The sequence below is a fragment of the Anabrus simplex genome, chromosome 1 (assembly GCF_040414725.1).
Source record: "Anabrus simplex isolate iqAnaSimp1 chromosome 1, ASM4041472v1, whole genome shotgun sequence".
NCBI lineage: Eukaryota > Metazoa > Arthropoda > Insecta > Orthoptera > Tettigoniidae > Anabrus > Anabrus simplex.
Genome location: NC_090265.1, coordinates 862,145,900 through 862,172,790, shown reverse-complemented (window position 1 = coordinate 862,172,790; position 26,891 = coordinate 862,145,900). Strand labels below are relative to the sequence as shown.

Below are 26,891 nucleotides of genomic sequence, written 5' to 3'. Positions count from 1 at the left end.
AAAATCATGCAAAAATGGTGTGAAATGATATTTAAAGTAGATGAGAGGAGAGATCCTTCCTTTATGCTTGCCATGGACCCACCAATCCAACCTTAGAAATTGTTGTTGTTGGAGTCATAGGTCCATAGACTGGTTTGAAGCTGCCCTCCATGCCACCCTATCCTGTGCTAACCTTATACATGGGCTTGTCCTTCCTAAGTCGATCCTGTACGATCAGACGTAAAGTCAGGATTGCTTCACATGTTCCTACATTATTCTGAAGCCAAACTGATCTTATCTAGACTTAGTTTCAACTTGTCTTTCCAGTCTTATGTAAATAATACATGTTAAAATGTTGCAGTTTAATTACAAACTGACCAATAGTGCAATAGTTTTCACACTTGTCAGCACTTGCTTTCTAGGGAATAGATATAAAACCATTCTGCCTAAATTTGGATGGCACTTCTTCTGTATCATACAGCTTGCACACTAAATAGAATAACCTCACCATGCTGGTGTCTCCTATATAAGGAAGTCAGTAATTCTAACGGTATGTCATCAGTTCCAGGTGCCTTGTTCCTACTTAGGTCTTTCAAAGCTCTATCAAATTCTGACCCCAAAATTGTCTCTCCTATATCAACAGCATCATTAGTCTCTTCTTGTTCCTGAACCATATCATCTACTTCTTTCTCTTGATACACCTGTTGGATATGTTCCTGCCATCTTTCTGTCTTGTCTTCTTTCCTTGGAAGTGGTTTTCCATCCAAATTCTTAATATATACAGTTTTCACTTCTCCAAAGATTTCCTTGATTTTCCTGTATGCAGCATCTACCTTTCCCAGTACCATACAACCTTCTATATCCTTTCACTTCTCTTTCAGCCATTCTTCCTTAGCTGTCCTGCACTTTCTATATTCTTCATTCTTTAATCACCTGTATTTCTTTCTGCCCTATTTTGTGCATTTTTGTACTTTCGCCATTCATCAGTCAGGTCTAGTATCTGCTGAGTTATCCACTGATTCTTAGTTGATCTTTCCTTTCTTCCTAACCTTTCTTCAGCAGCCCTACTGATCTCATTCTTCACAACTGTCCATTCTTCCTCTATTGTGTTTCCTTCTGTCTTTTCATTTAATCCTTGTGCAACGTGTTCCTTGAAACAATTCCTCACACTCTTTTTTTCAATTTGTCTAGATTCCATCTCCTTGCATTTCTTCCTTCAGTTTCTTCAACTTCATATGGTATTTCATGACTAACAAGTTGTGGTCAGAGTCCACTTCTGTTCCTGGGAAATACTTGCAATCCATTCTGCATAATCATAATGAAGTCTATTTGATACCTTCCAGTGTCTCCAGATCTTGCCCACGTATACAGGCGTCGTTTGTGGTGTTTGAACCAAGTATTAGCAAGGACTAATTTACGATAGGTGCAGAATTCAACCTGCCGATTTCCTCTTTTATTCCTTTGTTTCATTAAGGGTTATGAACTTTGTTTCAATACAAATTCTCCTACTGTATTACCTTCTCTTCCTTGGCCTACCACTACATTCCAGTCTCCCATCACAATTAGATTCTTGTCACCTTTTGCATATTGTATTAAATTTTCTATCTCTTCATATATTCTTTCACCGGGCAAGTTGGCCGTGCGTGTAGAGGCGTGCGGCTGTGAGCTTGCATCCGGGAGATAGTAGGTTCGAATCCCACTATCGGCAGCCCTGAAGATGGTTTTCCGTGGTTTCCCATTTTCACACCAGGCAAATGCTGGGGCTGTACCTTAATTAAGGCCACGGCCGCTTCCTTCCAACTCCTAGGCCTTTCCTATCCCATCGTCGCCATAAGACCTATCTGTGTCGGTGCGACGTAAAGCCCCTAGCAAAAAAAATATATATTCTTTCGATTTCTTCATCACCTGCTGACCTAGTAGGCATATAGACCTGCATTATTGTGGAGGGTGTTGATTTGGTGTCTATCTTTATGACAACAATCCTTTTACTATGCTGGTCATAGTAGCTTAGCCGCTGCCCTATTTTCTTATTCATTATCAGCCCAACTCCTGCATTCCCCAGTTTGATTTTGTGTTGATAATTCTGTAGTTGCCTAAGCAAAAATTCGGCTCTTCTTACCAATGTACTTCACTTATATAAACTACATCTAACTTTGGTCTATCCATTTCCCTCTTCACATTCTCTAACCTACTTCAATGATTCAAACTTAGTATCTTCCTGATGATTGCCGCCTCTTGTGTAGTCCCCACCTAGAGATTCGAACAGGGGACTATCTTACCTCCAGAATTATTTACCCGGAAGGAAACCATCATCAGTACATCATTCATATGGAGAGAGGTGCATGTCCTCTGGAGTTAGTTACAGCTTGTAATTTCCCATTGCTTTCTGCCATGTAGCAGTAGCAATAGATATGCCATGTTAAATATTATTACAGGCCATATCAGTCAATCATCTAGACTGCCACCCTTAAATCTTCCGAGAGGCTGCTGCCTCCCTTTCAATGAACCATTCGTTAAACTGGTCTCTCTACAGATAACCCATCTGATATGGTTGCACCTACAGCTTGGCTATATGCTTCACTGAGATGTACAAGCCTCCCCACCACAGCAAAGTCATATGATTCACAGCGGATTACCTTAGAAATATTCTTACTTATATAGAAAAATGTTTTTGACAGGTGTTACAAAAGGGAAGGGCAAAGTGTGGTTCAGCGCTGTTTGTCAGCAATACAGTACTATTGTACACAACAGTTTCTTTTAGGCATGTAAATCAGAGAATGATGTGGGTAGGTGCGGCAGGTGGAGGAATTAGGACAAGAATTGTCTCGGTGGATATGAGGAGGAAATTGACAAGTTTTATTAAGCACTGAGTGACATCACAGTCATGGTCAACAGCAAGAGTAGGATAGTGCTAATGGGCAATTTCAGTGCAAGAGTTGAAAATAGAACTTAAGGATATGAGAAGGTGATGGGTAAATGTGGGGAAGGAATAGATGCTTATAGGAATGGGAAGTGTTTACTGTACTTTTGTGCTAGTATGGAATTAAGTTATGAATACATTCCAGCACTTACCTGACCGCTGCAGATGGGAGGGTAGGGGCACCAGATCAATAATAGACTATATCATAACAAGACTTTAAATTCAGGAAATGTGCGGTTATTCAGGAGATTTTTTGATGATACAGATCACTGTCTGATCTATAGTGAACTAAGTATTGCTAGGCCTACAGTGGAGAAAGTGAAATATGTCTCGAGAAGTATAAGGGTAGAAAATCTCGAGGACAAGAAAATTAGACGGAAGTACATGGATACAGTATCGGTGACTAAGGAGGGCGACTGCCCCCCCACTCGGCCCCCTCCCCCCCCCACTCGGCCCCCTCCCCCCCACTTTGTAGAGAAAACATCACATTTTTATTCCATTTTAGCCAGCTGAAACTAGGAATTATAGGAATTATTAAAAAGCAATTTGTGCAAATTTTTAATTATTAACAAAATTATTATCAATAATACCCACAAAATGTCGTTCGTTGCAGCTAACCATTTTGTATAGCGCCAAGCAAGTAGTGGAGACTTCGCAAATGCTATGAGGAAGGGTAACAGGGGTATATTTTTTGCCAAGGTCGTGGACACTGAGGTATGATTCACCTGCTTGCCGCGTGCATTCGTCAATCTGGCAGTCTCTTTAATATTGTCTGTTAGTTTCTAAGTGTGTAGTGAAATACTAAATGATTTTTTTAAATTTTATAATCACATCATACGTCTATTTAATTGCAATGCATGTATAATATTGTTTCTTTGGAGAAAATTTTATTGTGTAGTACTGAATCAAAACTCAAAAAGCTATTATTGTTGCACTTAAGTTAGTAAACTGTCAACCTTTACCTCTCTGTCGAAATTTGCTCTAAGAGCATCAAAAACTTACCATTTTGTTGCTTTTTTGTTCAGTTTTGATGTGTATATCCCTCAGTCTGGCTACTTTCTGTTGTCTGTATATTTTTTGCCCCCCCCCCCACTTCTAATTCCCAATCGCCGCTACTGCATGGATATGGTTAATAAAATTCCAAACAATAGACAGTAGGCAAGTTCAGAATATAGACAGAGAATGAGTGACAAATAGGGAAGCTATGGTAGAAACAGCAAGAAAATGTCTAGGAACAACTGTGTGTAAAGATGGGGAAAAGCAGATGTATTGGTGGATTGATAAAGTGAAAACAGCTTGTAAACGTAAAAAGAAGGCGTTCAGAGATAGCTCCAAACAAGGACTGATGCTGACAGGGAATTGTACGTAGATGAAATAGAGTGAAACAAATAATTGTTGAATGTAAGAAGAAATCTTTGGAAGATTTCAGTAATAATGGGCGAGTTGGCTATGCGGTTAGGGGCACGCGGCTGTGAGCTTACATCCGGGAGATAGTGGGTTCGAACCCCACTGTTGGCAGCCCTAAAGATGGTTTTCCGTGGTTTCCCATTTTCACACCAGGCAAATGCTGGGGCTGTACCTTAATTAAATCCATGGTTGCTTCCTTCCTTTCATCCCATCATCGCCATAAGACCAATCTGTGTCAGTGCAACATAAAGTAAATAGCAAAAAAAAAAAAAAAAATTGGTAACAACCTCTAACGGCTAGGTCAAGCGGCAGGGTTACCTTTCTGGGCGGTAACAAAGAATCCTAGAAGTGAAATGGCATATGTCTTTTAGTGCTGGGAATGTCCGAGGACATGTTCAGCTCGCCAAGTGCAGGTCTTTTGTTTTGATGTCCATAGGCGGCCTGCACGTCGTGATGAGGATGAAATGATGATGAAGATGACGCATACATCCCGCCCCGTGCCAGCAAAATTAACCAATGATGGTTAAAATTTCTGACCCTGCTGGGAATCAAACCCGAGACTTCTGTGACACCAGCACGCTAACCATTTAGCCATGGAGCCGTGAATTCTAGAAATGAAGGGAAAAAAAGAAATGAATAATGTTTTTAGTAAATCAGGTGAACTCGTAATAGATACCAGGGTGAACTCATAATAGATCCCAGGTAATCACTGAACATGTGAAGGAATATTTTGAAAATCTTCTCAGCATAAAAAAATCTTACTGGTGACGTCGCAAACAACCGAGCTGATGGTAAACAAAGATATTGGTGAAATTACGCTTGAAGAAATGGAAAGGATGGTAAAAACACTCCATTTTCAAAAAAGCAGCAGGAATAGATGGAATGAGGCCTGAAATGGTGAAATGTAGTGGGAAGGCAGGGATGAAATGACTTCATGGAGAAGAGATTAGCATGTATTTTAGTAAGATACCTTCTGATTAGATGAAAGCAGTAACTGCACCTGTCCACAGTATAAGCAAGGGAACAAGAAGGATTGCAACAACTCTCACTGTATTTCATTGATCAGTATACCAGGCAAGGTGTTCACTGGCATTTTGTAAGAGAGAGTGCGTTCAGTGGTTGAGAGTAAGTTGGATGAAAACCAGTGTGGTTTCAGACCACAGAGGGGCTGTCAGGATCAGATTTTCAGTATGTGCCAGGTAATTGAAAAATGCTAAGATAGGAATAAACAGTTGTTTCATAGATCTAGAGAAATCATATGACAGAGTACCCTGTTGGGGGACTATGGGATTAAGGACAGATTATTAAAAGCAATCAAAGGCATTTCTGTTGACGATTGGGCTCCAGTTAGAATTGATGGTAGAATGAGCTCTTGTTTCAAGACACTTGCAGGGATTAGACAAGGTTGTCATCTTTTGGCTTTGTTGTTCATAATTTACATGCGTCATCTACTGAAAGATATGAAGTGGCTGGGAGGGATTCAGTTAGGTGGAAATGTACTAAGCAGTTTGGCCTGTGCCAACAACTTTGTCTTAATGGCAGATTGTGCTGAAAGCCGGCAGTATAACATCTTGCAACTTGAAAGTAGATGCAACGAGTAAGATATGAAAATTAGCCTTTCCAAGACTGAAGTGATGTCAGTAGGTAAGAAACCTAAGAGAATTGAATGTTGGATTGGGAATACAAAGCTGGAACAAGTAGATAATTTCAAGTATTTAGGATTGAATCAAAGTACAGCAAAGCTAATATAGTGAGTTCATAGTTGCAATCAACAGTATTCTGTAAGAAGGAAGTCAGCTCCCAAACAGAACTATCTTTACACTGGTCTATTTTCAGACCAACTTTGTTTTACGGGAGTAAAAGCCAGATGGACACGTATATATTATTCATAAGTTACAAGTAACAGGCATGAGAGTAGCAAGAATGATCGCTGCTACAAACAGGTGTGAATCATGGTAATAGGGTACTCAGAATGAGGTGATAAAGGCTATGTTAGGAATGAACTTGATGAATGAAACTGTACGCATAAATGGGCTTCGGTGGTGGGGTCATGTGAGACAAATGGAGGAAGTTAGGTTACCTGAGATAATAATGGACTCAGTTATGTGGAGGGGCTAAGAGGAGTACAGGAAGGCCAAGACTGATGGTTAGACTTGGTTTGTAATGGTTGAAAGATGAGAGGTATAGAACTAAATGAGGCTACAGGATTAGTTGTAAACAGATGAGTGTGGCGGTGTTTAGTAAATTTGCAGAGGCTTGAAGACTGAACAGTGAAAGGCATAAGTTAACAGTCTATAATGAAGATGTATGTATGTATGTATGTATGTATGTATGTATGTATGTATGTATTTAAGACAGCCGTCATGTTTCCATGAATGTGAACCTGTGGTATATGATGGCTGAAGATAATACCTGTCCAGAATAGTGCTGAACCTCCGAAATGTTGATGACATATTACTGAGAATGGTTCATTGTAACATTCCTCTCTTGCTCAACATATGTGCAGAGAATTGTCATCAGGGTGTAAACCAATATGTACTTCATCAGTGATGAACGTTCTGGATCTCTTGTACAAGTCTGATTTGCTTTTGCCCATCAAACGTGAGTTGTTGAAGTGGAGGCATCTTGTGGGGTCTTCTTGAATACAGTTCCTCATCACTGAGTCTGTTGCGCACAGTTTGGGTACCATACTTACAGTAACTTCTGTGGCGTCTCAAAGCTTGTGGTGCAGAGTATTAGCTGTGCATGTAGTGTCTACGTGCAGCAGTCTTGAGCTGCTGCTGTTTTGTGTTTATGACCCCCACGATATCAATCTACTACTTTAAGTGTTTTGGAACTTTTTGCGCAACCTCAAGACAACACTTTGATTCGTATGAACAATGTTGGCAATGTAAGTAGTCTCATGTTCTGTTGGATCAAAGTGACAATTTTGATGTGTATGACGAGGCATTTAGGGTTGTCATGATTTAAAGAACACACTTGCTATCCAACTATAAATGAAACATAGATATTTGACATTGGTGGGTAAACGACAAATATGCTTAATTATTTCAATGAATGTGCCTGCACAAGATATTGTGAGTCCACCCAGCCTTCACTCCCATATAGTAGTCGATTTGAAAACAGACTGATGTAAAGATAGTTTTATCCGGAATTGATTTCTTTCTTACGGAATACCATTGATCACAACCGCAAGCTCACTGCATTAGCTTTAATACATCTTGATTCAATTTCACTTATCATATTACCATCCTGAATACTTGAATAATCCACCTGTTCCAGTTTCATATTCTCTTCCTGGCATTCAGTCCTCATAACTTTCTTCCCTACTGATATCACTCTAGTCTTGGAAATACTAATTCTCATTATCGTACTTTTTCACCACAATGTCCTATAATCTCATATACTCATTATAAAAAGCTAATGCATTACATTGCTGAACAGATATTTTTTACTACCAATAATGATTGTAACAGTAACTTGTTCTTTGATTTGACATGAATGTCAAAATCTTGTGGTTGAATAATAAGCTATAGTAAATTACAGGGTCTTTTTTTTTAGTTCGCTCCACAGCATTACTCAGAGCACGGCACGACTGGCGCAATGACACTCCGTCACTAGCCGATATAATGCGCGGTTTTCCTCCCCACTACTCACGGCAGTCCATACTTATAGAAAGCTATTTCTAGTGAAACTATTAGTCTAAAACCTACTAGGCATTACATTTGATGTTCAAAATGTTGTCCCTCAGCTGTCAAACACGCCTGACACCTCGTAAATTGGTTTGCAGACACTCGGGGAATCTCAGCCCATGTGATGTTCGAAATACTTGTGTAATGTTCTCTTGTAGTTCTTCTCTTGTGTGAGAGTTGTTCACATACACTTTTCCCTTCGGCATCCCCCACAGGTAAATAATCATAGGGATTAAATCAGGAGATCTAGGGGGATAATTAACCACACGATCTTCGAAAACTTCCCGTATTACGTCTATAGACCGATTAGCAGTGTGTGCCGTTGCATTGTCTTGCATGAAGTAACCATTACTCCTTTCTTCTTCCGTCATCTCTTGAAAGAATGGTCTGAGAATGAGGACTATATATCGATCAGCATTTATTGTTTCACGGAAAAATATAGGTCCTGTAATTCTGCGAGCACTTATTGTGCACCAAACTGCTATCTCCACATCATGAAGTGGACGGACATGCAGCTGGTGGGGATTTTCTGCACACCAGTAGCAATTGTTTTGACTATTTACATAGCCACTTAAATGTAGCCATGCTTCATCACTGTAAAATAAAAGTTCTGGGTCAACATACCCGTCGTGAACTGACTGAAGCAACCAGTTACAATACCAAACCGTAGCGAAACTGTCAGGTCCTCTTAAATATTGGGCAAGGGTGGGTTTGTATGGTTTTGCTTTTAACAGTTTTGTTGCTTTGTGGGCAGAAGATGACGACACATTAGCTTGTACGGCAAGATGAAATGGAGATTTTGTTGGAGTTGTTTCCAAGAGATCTCCTATTTCAAGCTTTTCCTCTTAAAACGATTCGTCTCCTGCGTGATTTCTTGTTAAGAGTGGACCCGGTGGTGCGGACCTTCTTTACTAATTTATGTACCGTAATCCGATGGGGAGGGAGGATGCCAGGAAATCTGCAAATCAATTGAAAGCGGCACTGTGTATAAGAAGAATGCTTTTCATAGCACAACACAATGAATACACGCTGTTCTACTGTATATATCACTCATAAAGTACATGATTACTTTATTCCTACAGAAATGACACTATTTTAAAGCAAACACACTGAACATGCTACCAGTACCACAGATGTTAAACTAAACTATTGCTGCGAAGCAATGGTTATTGCTAGTGTACTGGATTAGATCATCTTAGCTGGTCTTGAAGCAATATATCTCTCGGCAAATGAGTCACCCGGCCACACTATCACCTTCTGTGCATGTTCTCCCGACACATGGAGCGAGCTAAAAAAAAAAGACCCTGTGTTTTAAGAATCACAATAAATGTTATTCAAAGCTACATATGTAGTGAAGGTTCCATAATTAGTACTAGTGAAGTAGATACAGTGCGATGTGACCTGGTGTCTCAAAGAAATTGTGCGTGTTATGTAATGCAGTAGTATGATACCACTTACCTTGGCTTGAAAATGTATCTTCTGCTTCATTGTTAATTTGCTAATCATTGATTTTTCCCATTTCTGTAATTTTATATCTAGTTGGTCAAGAAATACAGTCACAATATATTTGTTCTGCATGTGGGGGTAAGGGTTTTATATGATACATTGACATCTTTTACAGCCTCAGTTAAGTATGAACTACAAAAATGAGTTCTAATTGAGAATCAGAAATGGGACGAGAAGATAATCACCTTGAGGAATATCGCCGGCTTCTTCAGTCATTGAAAGGAACTGCTGAAGGACTATTGATTAGCCAAGTTTCAAATGTTTGGAATGTTTATGGTGGCTTGAATAGACTGCATCATGTGATGGAAAATATATTCAAACATGGATGTCGAGTCTTTAACCAAGATGTGAGTTATGTTTTTAAAAATGATAGTTGCAATTCTAACAGAATATTTTCAAAGTAGGTACTTTTTGTTGGCATGTTTCTGTGTAATGATTAACACAATGTTTTAATTTGTACCAAGGCTGTCGTTAAGGCAACAGTCCTATTAATATTTTAATTCTTTTGCATGTTCTACTAATAATTTACTAGGGAATCTATTTAGATCATTTAAATATATTCTTTATTTGCTATTTGGACTGTATGCATGATTTTATAATATCATTCAATTTTAGATATGCTCTCAGGTTTTAGCCTACATGAAAAAATATGGTTTATGATACAGTAAAACCTGTCTTAAACAGAATTTCAAGGGATCAGACCATTCTTTTGTTAAAGCCAAATTTTCATTTAATGAAGGTGCACTAAGAAATAAGAATTCTCCGTTTATTCACACTAGATACACTGTCAAACATAATTAAACTGATCAGTAATCTGATCACTTTTCTTGCTGGTAGAGTAGACACTCAAATACACGACAGTTGTTATCAGAATGCATAAAATTGATAGGTTTTCTTGCCGGTACAGTACTATTCTCCAGCTATCAAATAGAGTTTTCTCAGTTGCAGTGGCCTTAGTCTTGATTGTGTGGCTTTCTGTAAAAATTTAACCTCAGAAATTACAAAGAACATATCTGAACAGTTCTGCCTGAGGACAAATTCCTGTAGCTCCTTTAACCTTCTGATGACATCTTGATTAGTCTTCAGTCCGCACTGTCGTTTTTCCTCTTCTTCTTTGTCCCATAGTGAGAACAACTGAATCACTGTTGGAGAATTCCAGAGATGATAGCTATTTTTAGAGTAGAATACCATATGGAAAGTGGATTGTCCAGATGGTCCAGCCAATCAAAGGAAATACCCAGCAGTTAATCCGCAAAGCAGAGAGACTGGGAAAGAAGGAATGTACTCTGCCGCATGCAGCATACCTGTCCTTTCATCACAGACCTCTAGATTGTATACAGGATGGCTAAAATATTGCTAAATGATCTACTAGGAGGATTGGAAGTTTTCCATGTAAGGGCATATTTTGGCATTCATTTCTGCATTTGACAGTTTCTGCTTAATCCAGAGTGATTTGCATTACATTCAATCAGTCATTACTGATCTGCATTTAGGGCAGCTGTCCAGGTGGCAGATTTCCTATCTGGTGTTTTCCTAGCCTTTTCTTAAATGATTACAAAGAAATTGGAAATTTATTGAACATCTCCCTTGGTAAGTTATTCCAATCCCTAACTCCCCTTCCAACAAATGAATATTTGCTCCAATTTGTCCTCTTGAATTACAACTTGTACACCTAAGTCAAGAGAGTGAAGTGATTTCCCATTAAAGGCAAGTTTCCACTGAATAGAGGGTCCTTTTAAGGTTTCACTGTATACACAGAGAATCATCGAAAACATTCACCTCAAATAACTCATGAACTGTTTAAGATACCCGAAATCTCATTTCATTTTCAGTAATGTTACCAAGGGGAACATGTACTACTATTCCAGATAGCAGTGCCAATATTTTTTAAAGAAAATGGAACCAGAGTGTTTTATGCACCTAGCATTAGAGTTGAGGATATTGTAAATTCAGGGGTGTGCATATTTTTCAAATCCATTGAGTACTTCTCAAATATATGGAATGATTTCTAACCTGCTTCATCTGCGAGCTGTCCAATTCGATTGAATCACTAACCAGACAGCCAAGGCACGCACTGCATTTGGTTTACGAGATGTTGACACCTTGTTTCAACTTCTACTGATAGCAAGGTATTCACTCTGCTGTGCCCATAAATACATTCCGACATCCTGTGGTGTAGAAACCTTCAATATTGTCGTAGATAAAAGGTAAAGGAAAAATCAAATATGCAATGGGTTCTGTGGAACAGTAACTTCATTCTGATGTGACATTAATCCAGTGCTTTATTTATTCCGTAAGCACGTAACATGAATTCAACAATGAGAGGAACATAACAAACATGAGAGAGAATGATTTACATATTCTGTAATAATATGAATAACAACTGTTCTGAAAATCTGAAGAATCTGTACATCAACAGCTTGTGATTCAAACGTAGTGCATGCTATTGAAGCCTGGTTAATGATTGCATCCGATAAATTCATCGGGATTCCGTATTGAAAATTTGCAATGGAATAGAAAAAACGTTAATATATTTGTCCACCTTGTCAATACAATTACATTTATTTACAATTTTTAAATTGCAAAATCGCTACATAACTAGGACATATTTCAGCCTCTTTTAGACCATCTCCAGCTACATTAGGTAAAGGGTTGAAATACACATACCTATTATCTAAACAATCCAGTGGCATATTCTGAAGGTTACCAAGGCTATCGGTGAAGCCCAAACCTCAAATGAGAAGGATGGAAATGTAAAACACATAAGCGTATGACACATTGTTCCATTTACAATACTTGAAAGCAATGAGAAAAAACGTCGCTCGTATTTCTGAGTGCAAGGCATCGGAGACTGACATTGCAGCCCAGGCACTGCGTCCCTCTCCCCTCGACTCACCTCAAGCGGCTTGTTGCTGAATATCCAAATGGTGCGGGGACCGAGGAGATAGATGTGCAAGGCTTCGCTCCATCAGTTCGCCACTGTTAACCAGGGAGAGAGAGCAACCATGCATTCCTTATCGTATATACTTCCTCACCTCATACTCCTGACTTAATTATACAGATAACAGAGTGCTAGTATTTCACTCTGCTCTAATTCTGCATCTTTGTAGGAAGACACTGCAATGTCTGCTGCTATAGGAGTAATATTTTATTTTTATAGGTAGATCTACTAAAATGAAATCCTATCTTTCAGGTTTGGTATTCTCGTTTGTTGTTTGGAATCGAATCCATGATCATGGGTCAGACACCAACACTCATCTACCAAGGAAGTTAATAAACCAGTGAACTATGGGTATGACCGCTTGTAACACTAAAAATTCTATATGTTAATTTGATGATGATAATAATAAGAAGAATGGTGCACAGCCTGGGGAAAGGCATGGTGTTGACCTAATGAGGATGTCGTAAACACCCAGTTTCCAACCCAGGGCAACTAAGAGTATGAGGAGGTTGATTCTGAGAATTGAACTAGCGCCATCGACCCAAAGGCAAGCATTCTACCCATTTAGCCACAAAGTCGGACTTTAATTTGCTAAACCTGAGGCTACCATTTCCACTTATCAGGTATTGAGTATTGGCAGTGGCAGAGGCCAGGGCAGTAGCGTGTGAAACAGCCTTGACAACACAGCAAGCTACTGCAGTGGCTCAAAACGCATAAGGCTTGACATTCACTAAACCAACAGTTGAAAAAAGAATAACACTAGCCAACATGATTTTGTGGTAAAATAGAAAATATGTAATTCTTATGGAAATCGCTGCCCTGATTCCGAAAATGATGCTATTTTTTTTTTCCTATAACGTCTAGTTTTGATGCAATTCGGTGTTTTAGTATCTGCATGAATTCGTAAGATGTAATGTTAAGAGATGTTCTCGTGCAACATTTTTAGAATACAATTATGTGATTTGATTTGTTGCTGTTTGCATTTTATTATAGGTTTATTGCTGTCTAAATTTTCATTTTGCAGCTGGGAGTTTCATGGTAAATTCATAACAAACTCCCCCAGATACGCAATAGACCGCGAGGTATGTAGGATTGAAGATAAGACAGTTGAGCGTTTTTCTTTCATCTTAGACCACTTGAATAAACAGACGTGTTAAAAGCCCCAGCCCCTATGCAATGTTTATGATGACCTAATAAAGCAGTTTCCTTTCAAAGATAACAGTCCAAAAGTATTATATTCACGAAGATTAACTTGTATTTTGTACGGATGTTTCAAATCTTCTACGTTAATTGGGAGAGAAAGAGTATGATCCTAGTAACTGGCGTGTTTTTATTGACCCTTTGCTTCATAATACAAATGTTCTGGCATCCGTACCACTTGCACACTCCACAAAAATGTCTGAAACATACGAGACCTTAAAGTTGGTGCTTGAACAGATTAAATATCACGAGCATGGATGGCAAATTTGCGGTGATTTGAAGACCACTGGATTGTTGCTGGGACAACAAAAAGGCTATACAAAATTTCCCTGTTTCCTATGCGAATGGGATAGCAGGGCACGAGATAAACACTGGGATACAGTGAATTGGCCAGAAAGGAAACTACAACCAGGATCCAAAAGTGTCTTGAATGTAAGTCTTATTGACCATGAAAAAATCCTTCTTCCACCCTTGCACATCAAATTAGGATTGATGACACAGTATGCCAAGGCATTAGATAAAAGTAGCCTTGCTTTCAATATTTATCCACTAAATTTCCCTCATTATCAGATGCAAAAATCAAAGAAGGCGTATTTGATGGACCACAGATTCATAAACTGATGAAGGATAAAAATTTCAGACACGATGACCAAAATTGAGAAAGAGGCATGAAACGCATTGAAAGATGTAGTGACTAAATTCCTTGGCAACATTAAGGACCCTCAATACAAAGAAATTGTAAGGAAAATGTTGGTAAAGTTTAAGGAACCCGGTTGTAATATGAGCCTTAACTTCATTTCCTAGCTTCGCATCTGGATTATTTCCCTCCAAATTTAGGAGCTGTCAGTGAAGAACAAGGTGAAAGGTTTCACCAGGATCTCAAAGATGCAGAACGACGCTATTAGAGACATTGGGATGAGAATATGATGGCCGATTACTGTTGGTCAATTGCACAAGAAGACCCTTCTAGAGACCATTCAAGAACTTCAAAAACCCGGAAATTCCACGGAAAACGGGAAAAGACGGAGGTATGAATCTAACCTGCACATAATGTAAGTAACAAAACTGTGCATGTTTCACCATGTAATTTTTATTCAAGGTACGGTTATATTAATTTAAAAACAACTATACAGCCGAAACTAAATAGGCGCTTTATGCTTCAGTTTCACGAATTTCAATATACATTAAAAATATAATACAAACCATCTACTTGCTTACAAAGCAGCATTTATGTGTATTTAATGCATGCAAAATATGATTACGTTTTGCAAGCTGAAATTTACATTAATATATCAAATTTAATCAATACTAAGTATCAACAATTTTACGTAAGAACAAAATAACATTTTTTTAAATTGCCACTAAACCAGACGTGATATGCCAAAACTAATTTTTTTCTCGAATTCTGCGTTAAGAAATTCATAAAACCCACCTATTTTCGTTTTTACCACACAAAAAAAAGTGTTTTTTTTTTTTTTTTTTTTTTTTTTTTTTTTTTTTTTTTTTTTTTTTTTTGCAGGCTAGTGTAACCTAAGTGTAGTGGTGATGCTTGTTGTTTTAAGGGGCCTGAAGGTCATCGGCCCCAAGTGTAGTGGTAGCCCATGTCTTGATCGGAGCATACGCCACTGAAACACTCAGAATATTACACCATCATTGTTATTCTTAAGTGATAAAAGGTTCATGCATTACAATGTCCTTGTTTAAACAACACGAGAAAAATGAGCAGAAAAATAAAATTGAATTTGTAGTCCTTAATATATCAGAAAGTCCATAAAATCTTATAGAAGTTTAATAAAAATTCACCCTGTTTGGGAACTGCACATTCTTCACTTAACAAATGTTGTCAAATCTCTTGCTAAAAACCAGCTTATGAAGTTCTATATTGTGGACATCAGCTTGTTAGCTCTTTCTCAGAAAGACTGAAAAACATTAAAATTTGAAATTATCAGTAACATAACCATGGTCTTATAAAGGTGTAAAAAATATCTATAAAAGAACAGAGAAAAATATTAAGAATGAAGAAGAAGGAAAGAGAAAAAGGCAAAGGTGTAATATGAAAATTATACCTCATTAAGCAGAAAACTCATAGAAAATGTTTGAGAACTTTCTTAGGACGAAAGATAAATAAGAATATTGAAATTGAATGATGAGGACTATTTAGAACGAGCTGTGTTTGGGTAAACTCTCACGAATACTGAAAGAAAGAATCCACAGTGTCTTAGGGAAAAAAAACCAGCGAGTGCATTCTGTCAATTTCAACCTTTGGAGCACAAACATAGATCGTTTTTGCTAATAGTACACACATCACAAACAGCACAGAGAGGAATGGAATGGTCTATGGTAGACATCTCACTAAGGGACTGGTGCTATAATGAATAGATCAGGTAGAGAACAAAAGTTATAGACATTTTAAAGAAAATACTTCTAAAATAGAATTCTGCAGGTCACATAGCCAGAATTACAGATTGTAGAGGGAACATCATCAGCTGGGCCGAGCGAGTTGGCTACGCTCTGAGCTTGCATTCAGGAGTTAATGGGTTTGAAGCTCACTGCTGGCAGCACTGAACATGGTTTTCCCGTTAACAAGATATTAGTCTCATTCCATATTGCCGGTTTACACTTTACAATAGAAAAGCTTTTATTACTTCCTCCTATTCAATACATAGGTTGAAATGATTTTTAGCCAAACATGTTTCAGTTCATGTTTGAGCCATCTTCAGTGAAGTATATTAAAAAGTTACATGAATTAATGTTGAATAAGTAACACTAAAAACAATGTGAAGGAGCATGCAAAATCTGAGTAGAACATCTATATATATATAAAACTAGCAAGATACCCGTGCTTCGCTACGGTATTATACTGAAATTTATAACCGAATGCTTATCGTTTTATATATAACCCGCCGATATTCGCGATCTGACTCGTTTTCTGAGAGATTACGGCAACGTTCCCCCCATTTTTCAATCTTTTTTCCAGCAATAGATTTCGTACTTCCCGGGCTAGGTCCAGGTATTCCTCCCGGTCAGTTGAGTCCCTAAATCTTTGCCATGTTTTCCTATGAGCATTTTGAATGTGGATCAAATCCTTGAGGAGATCCGGCGTGGTGTCGTCTTGGGTGCCTTGACGGTACTGAACTGGCGGCCGGACTGCATTCTTAGTCATTACCCGTCCAGGACCCGTTTCCAGCACGGTCCGCACATTTGACGACGGTCCAGAACATTATTATTATTATTATTATTATTATTATTATTATTATTATTATTATTATTATTATTATTATTATTATAGATGTTCTGGAACCCACAGCAAGATGCCAAGACCGCTACTGGGCCGTAAATTACATCTGCTGCCATTGTCATTGTTGACAATGTGACCAGCACCATTGTCGCGCGTAGGCAAGTGTGCGGGATTTCTGGCGATACGAATGACATGCTTCCGTGCATTATTGACCTTATTATAGAGGTGAATAATTGGACGGTCAGTCTCATTCCTATCGTTTATTTCAAATGTGTTTAAATTTTTATTTATATGCCAGGGGAATCTACTGTAATCTAAGAACGTTCTCCGAAGGAAAAGATGGCTCCTGAAAACGAACCCAGGAAAGATAAAAAATGATCGGTTTATGATCAGAATAAGTACATCGAAAATTTTCAGCCTGTTTCCAGTCATTCGACAGGGTCAGGAATGGAATGAATAAAGCCCCATCTAGCGGCGACAATAGGAATTATGCCGGCTGCCGAAGCCTGTCGCACTCCTCTGGGGCAATGATCGATGAATGACAAATGAAATGATATTGGACAGTGTTGCTGGAATGAATGATGACAGGGAAAACCGGAGTATCCAGAGAAAAACCTGTCCCGTCTCCGTTTTGTACAACATGAATATCACATGGAGTGACCGGGATTTGAACCACGGAACCCAGCTGTGAGAGGCCGGCGCACTGCCGCCTGAGCAACCGAGGTTCCTTATAAGTACATTATGAACATTAAAATCAATTGGTCTCACCTCCTTTTACACGCCACCGCCGTTAAGTTTATTTACCCCCCCAAAAAAATTAAAAGAAGCAGTCTTTCTTCATGTTTAAAGGAGATTCCAAACACCAATGTTCACGTCTATTACCTTCAGTTTTGAGATATAAGTATCCCCATAAAAATAATTCACTTTCTTTTTCACTTCCTTTCACACTCCTCCCCCGCCCCACTAAGTGAATTTTCCGGCAAGAAAGACTTGTTTCTTTAATATCAAAGGATCTTCTAAATACCAATTATCACGACTCTAACTTCTTCAGTTTTTTATTTATGTGTCCTCGTGAAAGGAATTCAACTCCTTTTCACTCCCGCCCCCCAAGATTGTTTCCCCCCAAAAACGCGTTTTTCTTTGTTTTGAAGCAGATCGAAATACCAATTTTCACGTCTGTAACAACTTTAGATTTATTAGATGTATGTATTCTCATACAATTAAGTCAATTAATTTTTCATATCTTTCACCCCTCCCCCCCCCCCCCCCCCCACACCTTCATTGGATTTTCCGAGAATAAGTGTTTCTTTACTTTTAAAGCAGATTCCAAATATCAAATTTCACGTCTGTAATATCTTCAGGTTCTGAAATATTAGTAGCCTCATTAAAGGCATTCAACCCATTTTTTACCCTTTTCCACCCTTCCTGTTGGGATTTTCCGAAAACAAAAAAATACGTGTTTCTTTATTTTTAAAGGAGATTCTAAATACCAATTTTTATATCTATAAACTTTAAAAGTTTTGAGATATAGCTCCACTCATTTTAAAAATTCACCCCCTTCTCACTCCCCCATTAATTGGATTTTCCAAAAACAAAAAATACGTGTTTCTTTATTTTTAAAGGAGATCCCAAACACCAATTTTCAGGTCTGTAATATCTTCAGTTTCTGATATATAAGTATCCTCATTAAAGGCATTCAACCAATTTTTCACCCCTTTTCACTCCGCTATTGGGATTTCCGTAAACAAAAAAATACGTGTTTCTTTATTTTGAATGGAGATTCTAAATACCAAATTTTACATCTGTAAACTTTCCAAGTTTTGAGATATAGATGGAATCATTTTAAAAATTCACCCCCTTTTCACCCTCCCACTAATTGCATTTTCCAAAAACAAAAAAATACGTGTTTCTTTGTTTTTAAAAGGGATCAAAAGTAGCATTTTTCAGATCTGTAATGTCTTCAGTTTCTGAGATATAAATACCGGTATCCTGATGAAAGGCATTCAACCCCTTTTTCACCATTTTCACCCCTCCTATTCGGAGTTTCTGAAAACAAAAATTAACGGGTTTCCTTATTTTTCAAGAAGATTCTAAATACCGATTTTTACATCTGTAAGCTTTTAAAGTTTTGAGATATAGATACACTCATTTTTAAAATTTCACCCCCCTTTTCACCCTCTTAGGGACGGAATATCCAAAAATCCTCTCTTAGCGAGCACCTACATGTTAATATGAATATATCCCCAAAATTTCATTTCTTTATGTCCAGTAGTTTTGGCTCGGCAATGATGAATCAGTCAGTCAGTCAGGACAAGTTATTTTATATATATAGATAAGAGTTTTGTCTGTACATTGCTCAGAATTTGAAAAAAATGATATTTCTGTATCGGTCATGTCCATAGTAACAAGGAAATGTACTTTTTACTTTTCCGTAATTTCTGTCTGTCTGTCTGTCTGTCTGTCTGTCTGTCTGTCTGTCTGTCTGTCTGTCTGTCTGTCTGTCTGTATACCCATTACGAGAAAACGGCTGAAGAGAATTTAATGAAAATCAGTATGCAAATTCAGGGAATAAGCCGCTACAATCTAGGCTATACATAATTGGATTCACACTGAGTGAAATGGTAGTTTAGGAGAAGGCCTAAAATTTCATGCTCAAATATTTATGTTATTAGTGGTCGTAGTTTGATGAAAATCTGTATGCAAGGTCGGGGAATAAGTTGCTATAATTTAGGATATAAATAATTGTATTCACGCTGAGAAACATGGTAGTTTAGGGGAAGGCCTAACATTTAATTCTCAAATATTTATGTTATTAGTAGTCCTATCTTTAAAAATCAGTACGCAAAGTCAGGGAATAAGTCGCTATAATCTAGGCCATAAATAATTTTATGCACGCCGAGCGAAATGGTAGTTGAGGGGAAGGCATAACTAAAGTTATACAGTATTAAATTTCTGATCACTTACGCCTTATACATTGTTACCGTACCAGCTAAGATCACAAAGATATTAATTAATTTGGATTTTTGTTACTAAGTCCATATCAGCGCCGAGTCACGAGAAAGTGGGTAAACAGAATTTAATGAACATCGGTATGTAAAGTCAGAGAATAAGGACCTACAGTCTATGCTATAAATAATTTTACAAATCACAGAATCGAAAGAAAATGTGAAGGCCTACAGTACAGAAAGCTCATAACATTGATCAACAATAACATTACATTTACCATTGTTTGTTGTAATGTGCTTTGTCTTCTGTTGCCACTCATCTCCGGTAGATAGGATTACTGCTGATTCCGAGTATATTTTCATTTGCCTTACGTCGCACCAACACACATAGGTCTTATGTCAACGATGGGATAGAAAAGGGCTAGGAGTGTGAAGGAAGCGACTTTGGCCTTAATTAAGATACATTTCCAGCATTTGCCTGGTGTGAAAGTGAGAAACCATGGAATACCATCTTCAGTGCTTTCGACCGTGGGGTTCGAATCCACTGTCTCCCGGATGGAAGCTCACAGCTGCGCACCCCTAACCACACGGCCAACTCGCCCAGTCATACAGAGTGTAACAGCCTGCCTGCATATTGACGGGAAGTAGATGGGGAGTTAGATAACTTTCTTCTTTAGCATGCCATTCCTTTTGTTCGTAACTTTCTGATACTACTGGTACGTAACACACTGGTTCATCATAGCATTCGAACTATTCAGTCCCTACTCTGAGGCACTGATTGGAATGAACAGTGTTAATATTTAACGGAATAATGGCAGAGGAGTGTTCACGGCAGTCTGCAGCTTGGTCATTCCAGCTCTGGAACTTTGGACTGTTAGGTTGGCACCATAGTACTGTTCGTTAAAAGTGATAAAATGTGGATTTTTTTATTTGATCAAGTATTTTATTTGATTACATTGCTTTTAATCGCTACATCCTACTGGCTTTTTTGTAATGACCTATGTAGACTTCAGTTAGGAAAACCACAAAGCCAGTCTTTCTGAGAATCCCATAGTGAAGCACGGGTACATTAGCTAGTGTTTAATATATCAAAAACAAGCAGGGTTATAGAAAGTTTGGAAACCTCCATGTCTAAAAATATTTTATACCACTCAATGTGTCCGCTGGGCATACAATCTGGAGGGCAACAGAAGCCATTGAACGTAGAATATGTGAAAAAAGGGCCTGGTACAGAGTTGTATAACTCAGTTAGTGGAAACTGTCAATATGTTGATCTTATAAAGTCTAGATGTGATCCGTAATGGAAAGGAGGTGAATGAATGTGTGTAGAAAGTTGAGGCTGAGAGACAGAAAGCAATAGTGAAATAAACGTGTGACTTGCTTATTGAGTAGTTGGCCTCTCGAACGGCCTGACCTCAATGGTCTGGAGGTCTTGTTTCCACTAGATGTGTACGGCTGGCTCAGCTGTATTGGTATGGATAGATTACAAAGTGGAGCGAGTGAGGGAGGGAGGCACTAAACGGGTGGGAAAAGGGAGGGGGAGGGACGGTGTTGTGTTGATGAGCTGGAAGCAGGGTTTGTTCTTATTATAAAATTGTTGGCAAATAATTGGAATGAACATATCAAGTAAAATGTTCTTTTTTTTTTCATTAATCTCATTTAAATTGTGGGAAGGGTTCCTATATTGGTCAATGTTGATACATTCACTGGATTCTGTTGCCCTCCAGATCATATGCCTATGCAACATATTGAAGATTGACAGTTCCAACTTTATAATGGAGATTTTACCTTTCTTTTAGAGTGATATAAAAAAATTAGACATAGAGGTTTCCAACCTCGCTATAACCCTGCTTGTTTTAGATATATTAATCATTTTATGTTCAGATTTTATATGCTCCTTCACATTGTTTTTAGTGTTACTTAACATTAATTCATGTAACTTTTTAATATATTTCACTGAAGATAGCTCAAAGATGAGCTGAAACATTTTTGGCTAAAATCATTCCATCCTAGGATGGATATATGTATTGAATAGGAGGAAGAAATAAAAGCTTTTCTATTGTAAAATTGTTTTCCTTGGTTTCCCATTTTTGCACCAGACAAATGCTAGGGCTGTACCTTAATTAAGGCCATGGTTACTTCCTTACCACTCCTAGCTAGTCCTTTCCTATCCCATCTTCGCATAAGACCTAACTGTGTTGGTGTGACATAAAGCAAATTGTAAAATTTTAAAAAGATATAAAATATGATCAGCTGGAGACCTTGGGAAGGAAGAGGCAAAGGAAGATCAGTCACACATTAGTACGATGATATCAAAAGAGTGGGAGGCCTGAAGTGGATAGAAACTGTGCAAAACAGACAGAACTGAAAGAACAAGAGAGAGGTGCAGGCTCAATTCTGGGTGAAACAAGGCTTAGAAGAAGACCACCTTAAACAAAATTAAAACTGAAGAAGCTGTATTTTTCTTTTACTAAAGAACAGAATAAGCTTAAGGATTATATTTTTACTTGTAGTTATAACTTGCCTTAATGCACAAAACACTAATTTTGTTACACAATGTCTGGGAGGCTGGTGTCAAGGAGAATATCCAGTTTTTTTTTTTTTTTTTTTTTTTTTTTTTTGCTAGGGGCTTTACGTCGCACCGACACAGATAGGTCTTATGGCGACGATGGGATAGGAAAGGCCTAGGAGTTGGAAGGAAGCGGCCGTGGCCTTAATTAAGGTACAACCCCAGCATTTGCCTGGTGTGAAAATGGGAAACCACGGAAAACCATCTTCAGGGCTGCCGATAGTGGGATTCGAACCTACTATCTCCCGGATGCAAGCTCACAGCCGCGCGCCTCTACGCGCACGGCCGACTCGCCCGGTAATATCCAGTTTTAAATGCCTGATCTTATGTAATACACATGTCTGAGAGGAAGGAATGTAAAGAAAGATTTATGTACATTTTTGTTATTTAGTTATGCACTCTGGAAGAAATTGTATTAATATTATTGTCACCTTTAAAATGTAATCGTTTTTTAGATTTCATTGGAAGGTTTAGAATATCAGAAAACTTTGTGCTGATATTATAATCACCCTTTCTTTTGCAGGGAGATCCTGATTGTTGGATCTTCATTCAAGGTTTAAGTTGGCTTAAACCATCTTTAGCTGTTTCTCCAACGTTTGTGGCTGAAATTGAGGAAAATAATCATCAATTACCTCCAAATGTGAATGAGAAAGCACTAGTATGGCTATACAAAAGGTATATATGTAATCATTCACTTGATATCAGATTTGTTTGAAGAAAGATTTCCGTTGATTTTGAACTATTTAATCTTTTTTTTCAGGGTGTTATCATCAGTTTACAGTTCCATTTTTCTGGGTACTGTTGATAAGTCTATTTCACTCTCCGTTATTCATATGTGTTTTGTTGTTCATGTTATCATCCAGTGCCCTTCTCCTAGCTGCAATGTTAGTCTTCACCATATCTAGTATTCTATAGATTCAAAATATTATACAGTATATAAATGTAAAACTTCACCTTACTATTTCCTGTATTGATATATGAAATATGAAAGTATCTTTGCTTAAAAATGAGGCTTGCTTGACTTTTCCCCATTAAGTAAATAGTTATTTTTTTATTATTTTTGTTTCCACATAATTTTTTCAGATGGGATGTTTGCATAGTTGTACTTCCTCTTAAAACAAAAATCCCCACCACCACTACTTTTAATTTTAGAGTATGCTAATGTTCTGATATACTGTAAATGGTACTAGCAATGTATGTCTACCCCTTAGTCCCATTTCCTGATACAGGGTTGGAGATGAGGAGAGATAAAATTACAGTGCATGGCATGTTTTTTTACAGCTGGATGCCGTTCCTATCGCCAAACTCAAATGAGGAGCTAACAAAGATGAAATGAATGATGGTGAATGAAACTCGGTGAGAGGGTAAAAGGAATCGGCTGTGGTTTATGAATAGGAATTATCTCGACATTTGCTTGCAAGTGAAAATCAGAAACCACAAAAAACCATTCTCAGGACAGCTGATGGTGGGGGTCTAATCCACTTATGTCCTGAATGCAGAGCTTGGCTGCCTAGATAATACAGTCTGTTAACACACATGGCCACTCAACTTGGTGGTGGTGGTGGTGATGATGATGATAATAATAATAATAATAATAATAATAATAATAATAATAATAATAATAATAATAATAAAAAATAAAACCCATGGCACAACAGCCCCGAAGGGCCATGGACTACCAGGTGACCGCTTCTCAGTCCGAAGGCCTGCAGATTATGAGGTGCCGTGTGGTCAGCACAATGAATCCTCTTGACTATTATTTCCTAGATCAGGGCCGCAATCTCACCGTCAGATAGCTCCTCAATTGTAATCACGTAGGCCGAGTGGCCCTCAAACCAGCCCTCGGATCCAGGTAAAAATCCCTGACCTGGCCGGGAATTATCAGAATAACATGAATAAACAATGGTGAAAGAAGAATGACAAGAAAAGGAGATATCAGTGTTAGAAATGGAGGAAGCCATACAAAAGATCCAGAGCAGTAAAGCAGCAGGAGTGGATGAGGTAACTATGGAAATGATAAAAGCAGCAGGACGAATAGGGATACAGTGGTTGTATAGATTATTTAGAATAATCTGGAGGAAGAAAGAGATCCCAGAAGAGTGGGGAAAGTGTTTAATTATCCCAATATTTAAAGAAGGTGATAAAAAAATAATGTAATTAACTACAGAGGGATCACCCTTATTGCCCATGTAGCTAAGATATTTCAGAGAGTGTTGGGAGGAAGCTAGAAGGAGAAATGGAAGAACAGTATGGTTTTAGAAAAGACAGATCAATGTTTGACCTGATCTTTACATTAAGACATATGATGGAGAAAAGATGGAGGTTTGGAAAAGACATAGTGATGACATTTATTGACATTGAGAAAGCATATGACAGTGTGTCCAGGGTATGGGACACATTAAGGAAAAAACAAGTGAACAGAGTGGAAGTCATCATCATCATCTTCCTTCCAAGTATTGGGCCATGTGACCCGTTACGGTCTTGCATTTTACTTTTTGCAAGACTTGAAAGCAATCAAATGTCTTCCGACGGGTTGCTAGCCTGAAGGAAGTAGTGTGAAGACTAGTATAGGAAAAATGAAGTGGTTTAAAGTTGAAACTGGTCTCCGACAGGGAAATGTACTATCCCCCATACTATTGATCATAGTCGTGGGTGAAATTCATAAGAACAAACAGAGATTGGGAAGACAGGCAACAGAAGCCATGTTGTTTGCAGATGATATAGTGATATGGTATGAGGATGAAACAGAAGTGCAAAAACAAGTAGATGTATGGAATTATGAGATAGAAAAATTTGGGATGAAAGTAATCACAGAGAAAAGTAAAACAGTAGTGATGACAAGGGGAAGGAAGGAAGGAAGAGGAAAGATAAAACTGAATGTTAAAATTCAGGAAGTGGTTAAAAGTTTCAAGTACTTGGGAAGTGTGGTCGCAGAAGATGGAAAGATAACCGAGGAAATTGGGTAAAGAATACAACAAGCAAACAGCTTATACCAGAGTGTAAGGGGTATTTTGTGGAACCAAGATGTCCTGAAGAAATGTAAGAAAGTATTACAAGGCATGTTTTTAAGTAAGGTCCGTTTGAAAATAAGTACACAACGTAAGGTTATTTCAAAAAAGTAAATTTATTTTCAGAAAGTACATACTTCACTCTATTTTTTGACATAATTGCCATGTTTGTTCAAACACTTATCATACCTCGTAGCCAATTTTAAAATAACCTCTTCATTGAAACTTGCCGCCTGCTCCGATAACCAAGAGTTCACTGCCGTTTTCACGTCATCGTCATTGTAATTGTTGCCACTGAGGTGATGTTTGAGGTGGAGGAACAGATGGTAATTGCTCGCTGTAGGGTGGGTGGTCTAAAACTTCCCAGCCAAAAGTGTCCAATAAATCGCGGGTCTAACCTGCAGTGTGAGGTCTTGCATTGTCGTGGAGAAGGACAATTCCCTTTGTCAGCATGCCGCCTCTTTTGTTTTGAATTGCTCTGCGTAGCTTTCTCAGGGTTTGGCAGTATGGTTCTGCATTGATAGTGGTTCCTCGTTGCATGAAGTCGACCAACAAAACACCATGCCTATCCCAAAACACCGACGCCATGATTTTGCGCTGGGACAGAGTCTGTTTGGCCTTCACCTTTACAGGCGAGTGTGTGTGTCTCCATTCCATGCTCTGTTGCTTCGATTCGGGCTTGATATGCGAAACCCCATGTTTCGTCTCCAGTTATGATCTGACTCAAGAAGCCGTCACCTTCTTCGTCATAACGAGTCAAGAACATCGCACACTCAAATCTTTGGTTTTTGTGGTCCTCTGTTAGGAGTTTTGGGACCCAACGGGAGCATAGTTTCCTAAACTTTAGGTGTTCAGAAATGATGTTGTAAAGCACTGATCTCGACACGTCAGGAAATTTGTTTGAGAGACCTGTTATTGTGAAGCGCCTGTTCTCACGAATCTTCGCTTCAAATGAAGCCACCAAATCGTCTGTAATCAAAGAAGGGCGACTGGAGCAGTCCTCATCGTGGACGTTGTCATGGCCATCTTTGAATTGTCATACCCACTTACGCACTGTGCTTTCACTCATAACAGTATCACCGTACACTTCGCACATCTGTCCATGAATTTCTGCAGCAGACAGGTTCCTTGCTGACAAAAACCGTATCACTGACCGAACCTCACACGTGGCGGGTGAGTTGATAGTCTTAAACATTTTGAAAGCACAGAACAGAACTGTACAGGTTAGCTACAGAGCTGAAACTGAGCGCAGTTGTTCCCGAGGCATGCCGGTACACGATATGCGCATGAACTACTAGTGTCTACAACAAAATGGACCTTACTTAAAAAATACACTTCGTATATTCAGTCTATTATGAACCTGTACTATCCTATGCAGCTGGATCGTGGACTACAACAAAACAAGAGGAGAGTAGAATACAGGCAGCATTGATGAAATTTCTAAGATGTATCGAGGGCAAAACCAGAAAGGATACAATTAGAAATG

At 38.4% G+C, this 26,891-nt stretch overlaps 1 protein-coding gene across 1 annotated transcript in view; it reads left to right on the top strand.

Moving 5' to 3' along the window:
* The window catches only part of Rubicon (run domain Beclin-1-interacting and cysteine-rich domain-containing protein rubicon), a 178,532-nt gene that overhangs the window by 8,972 nt on the left and 142,669 nt on the right, over positions 1-26,891 (top strand). The window contains exons 2-3 of the mRNA XM_067136464.2: positions 9,620-9,851; positions 22,921-23,072. Coding sequence (XP_066992565.2) covers positions 9,669-9,851; positions 22,921-23,072 — 335 coding nt within the window. The 5' untranslated portion in view covers positions 9,620-9,668. The remainder of the gene's footprint in view (positions 1-9,619; positions 9,852-22,920; positions 23,073-26,891) is intronic.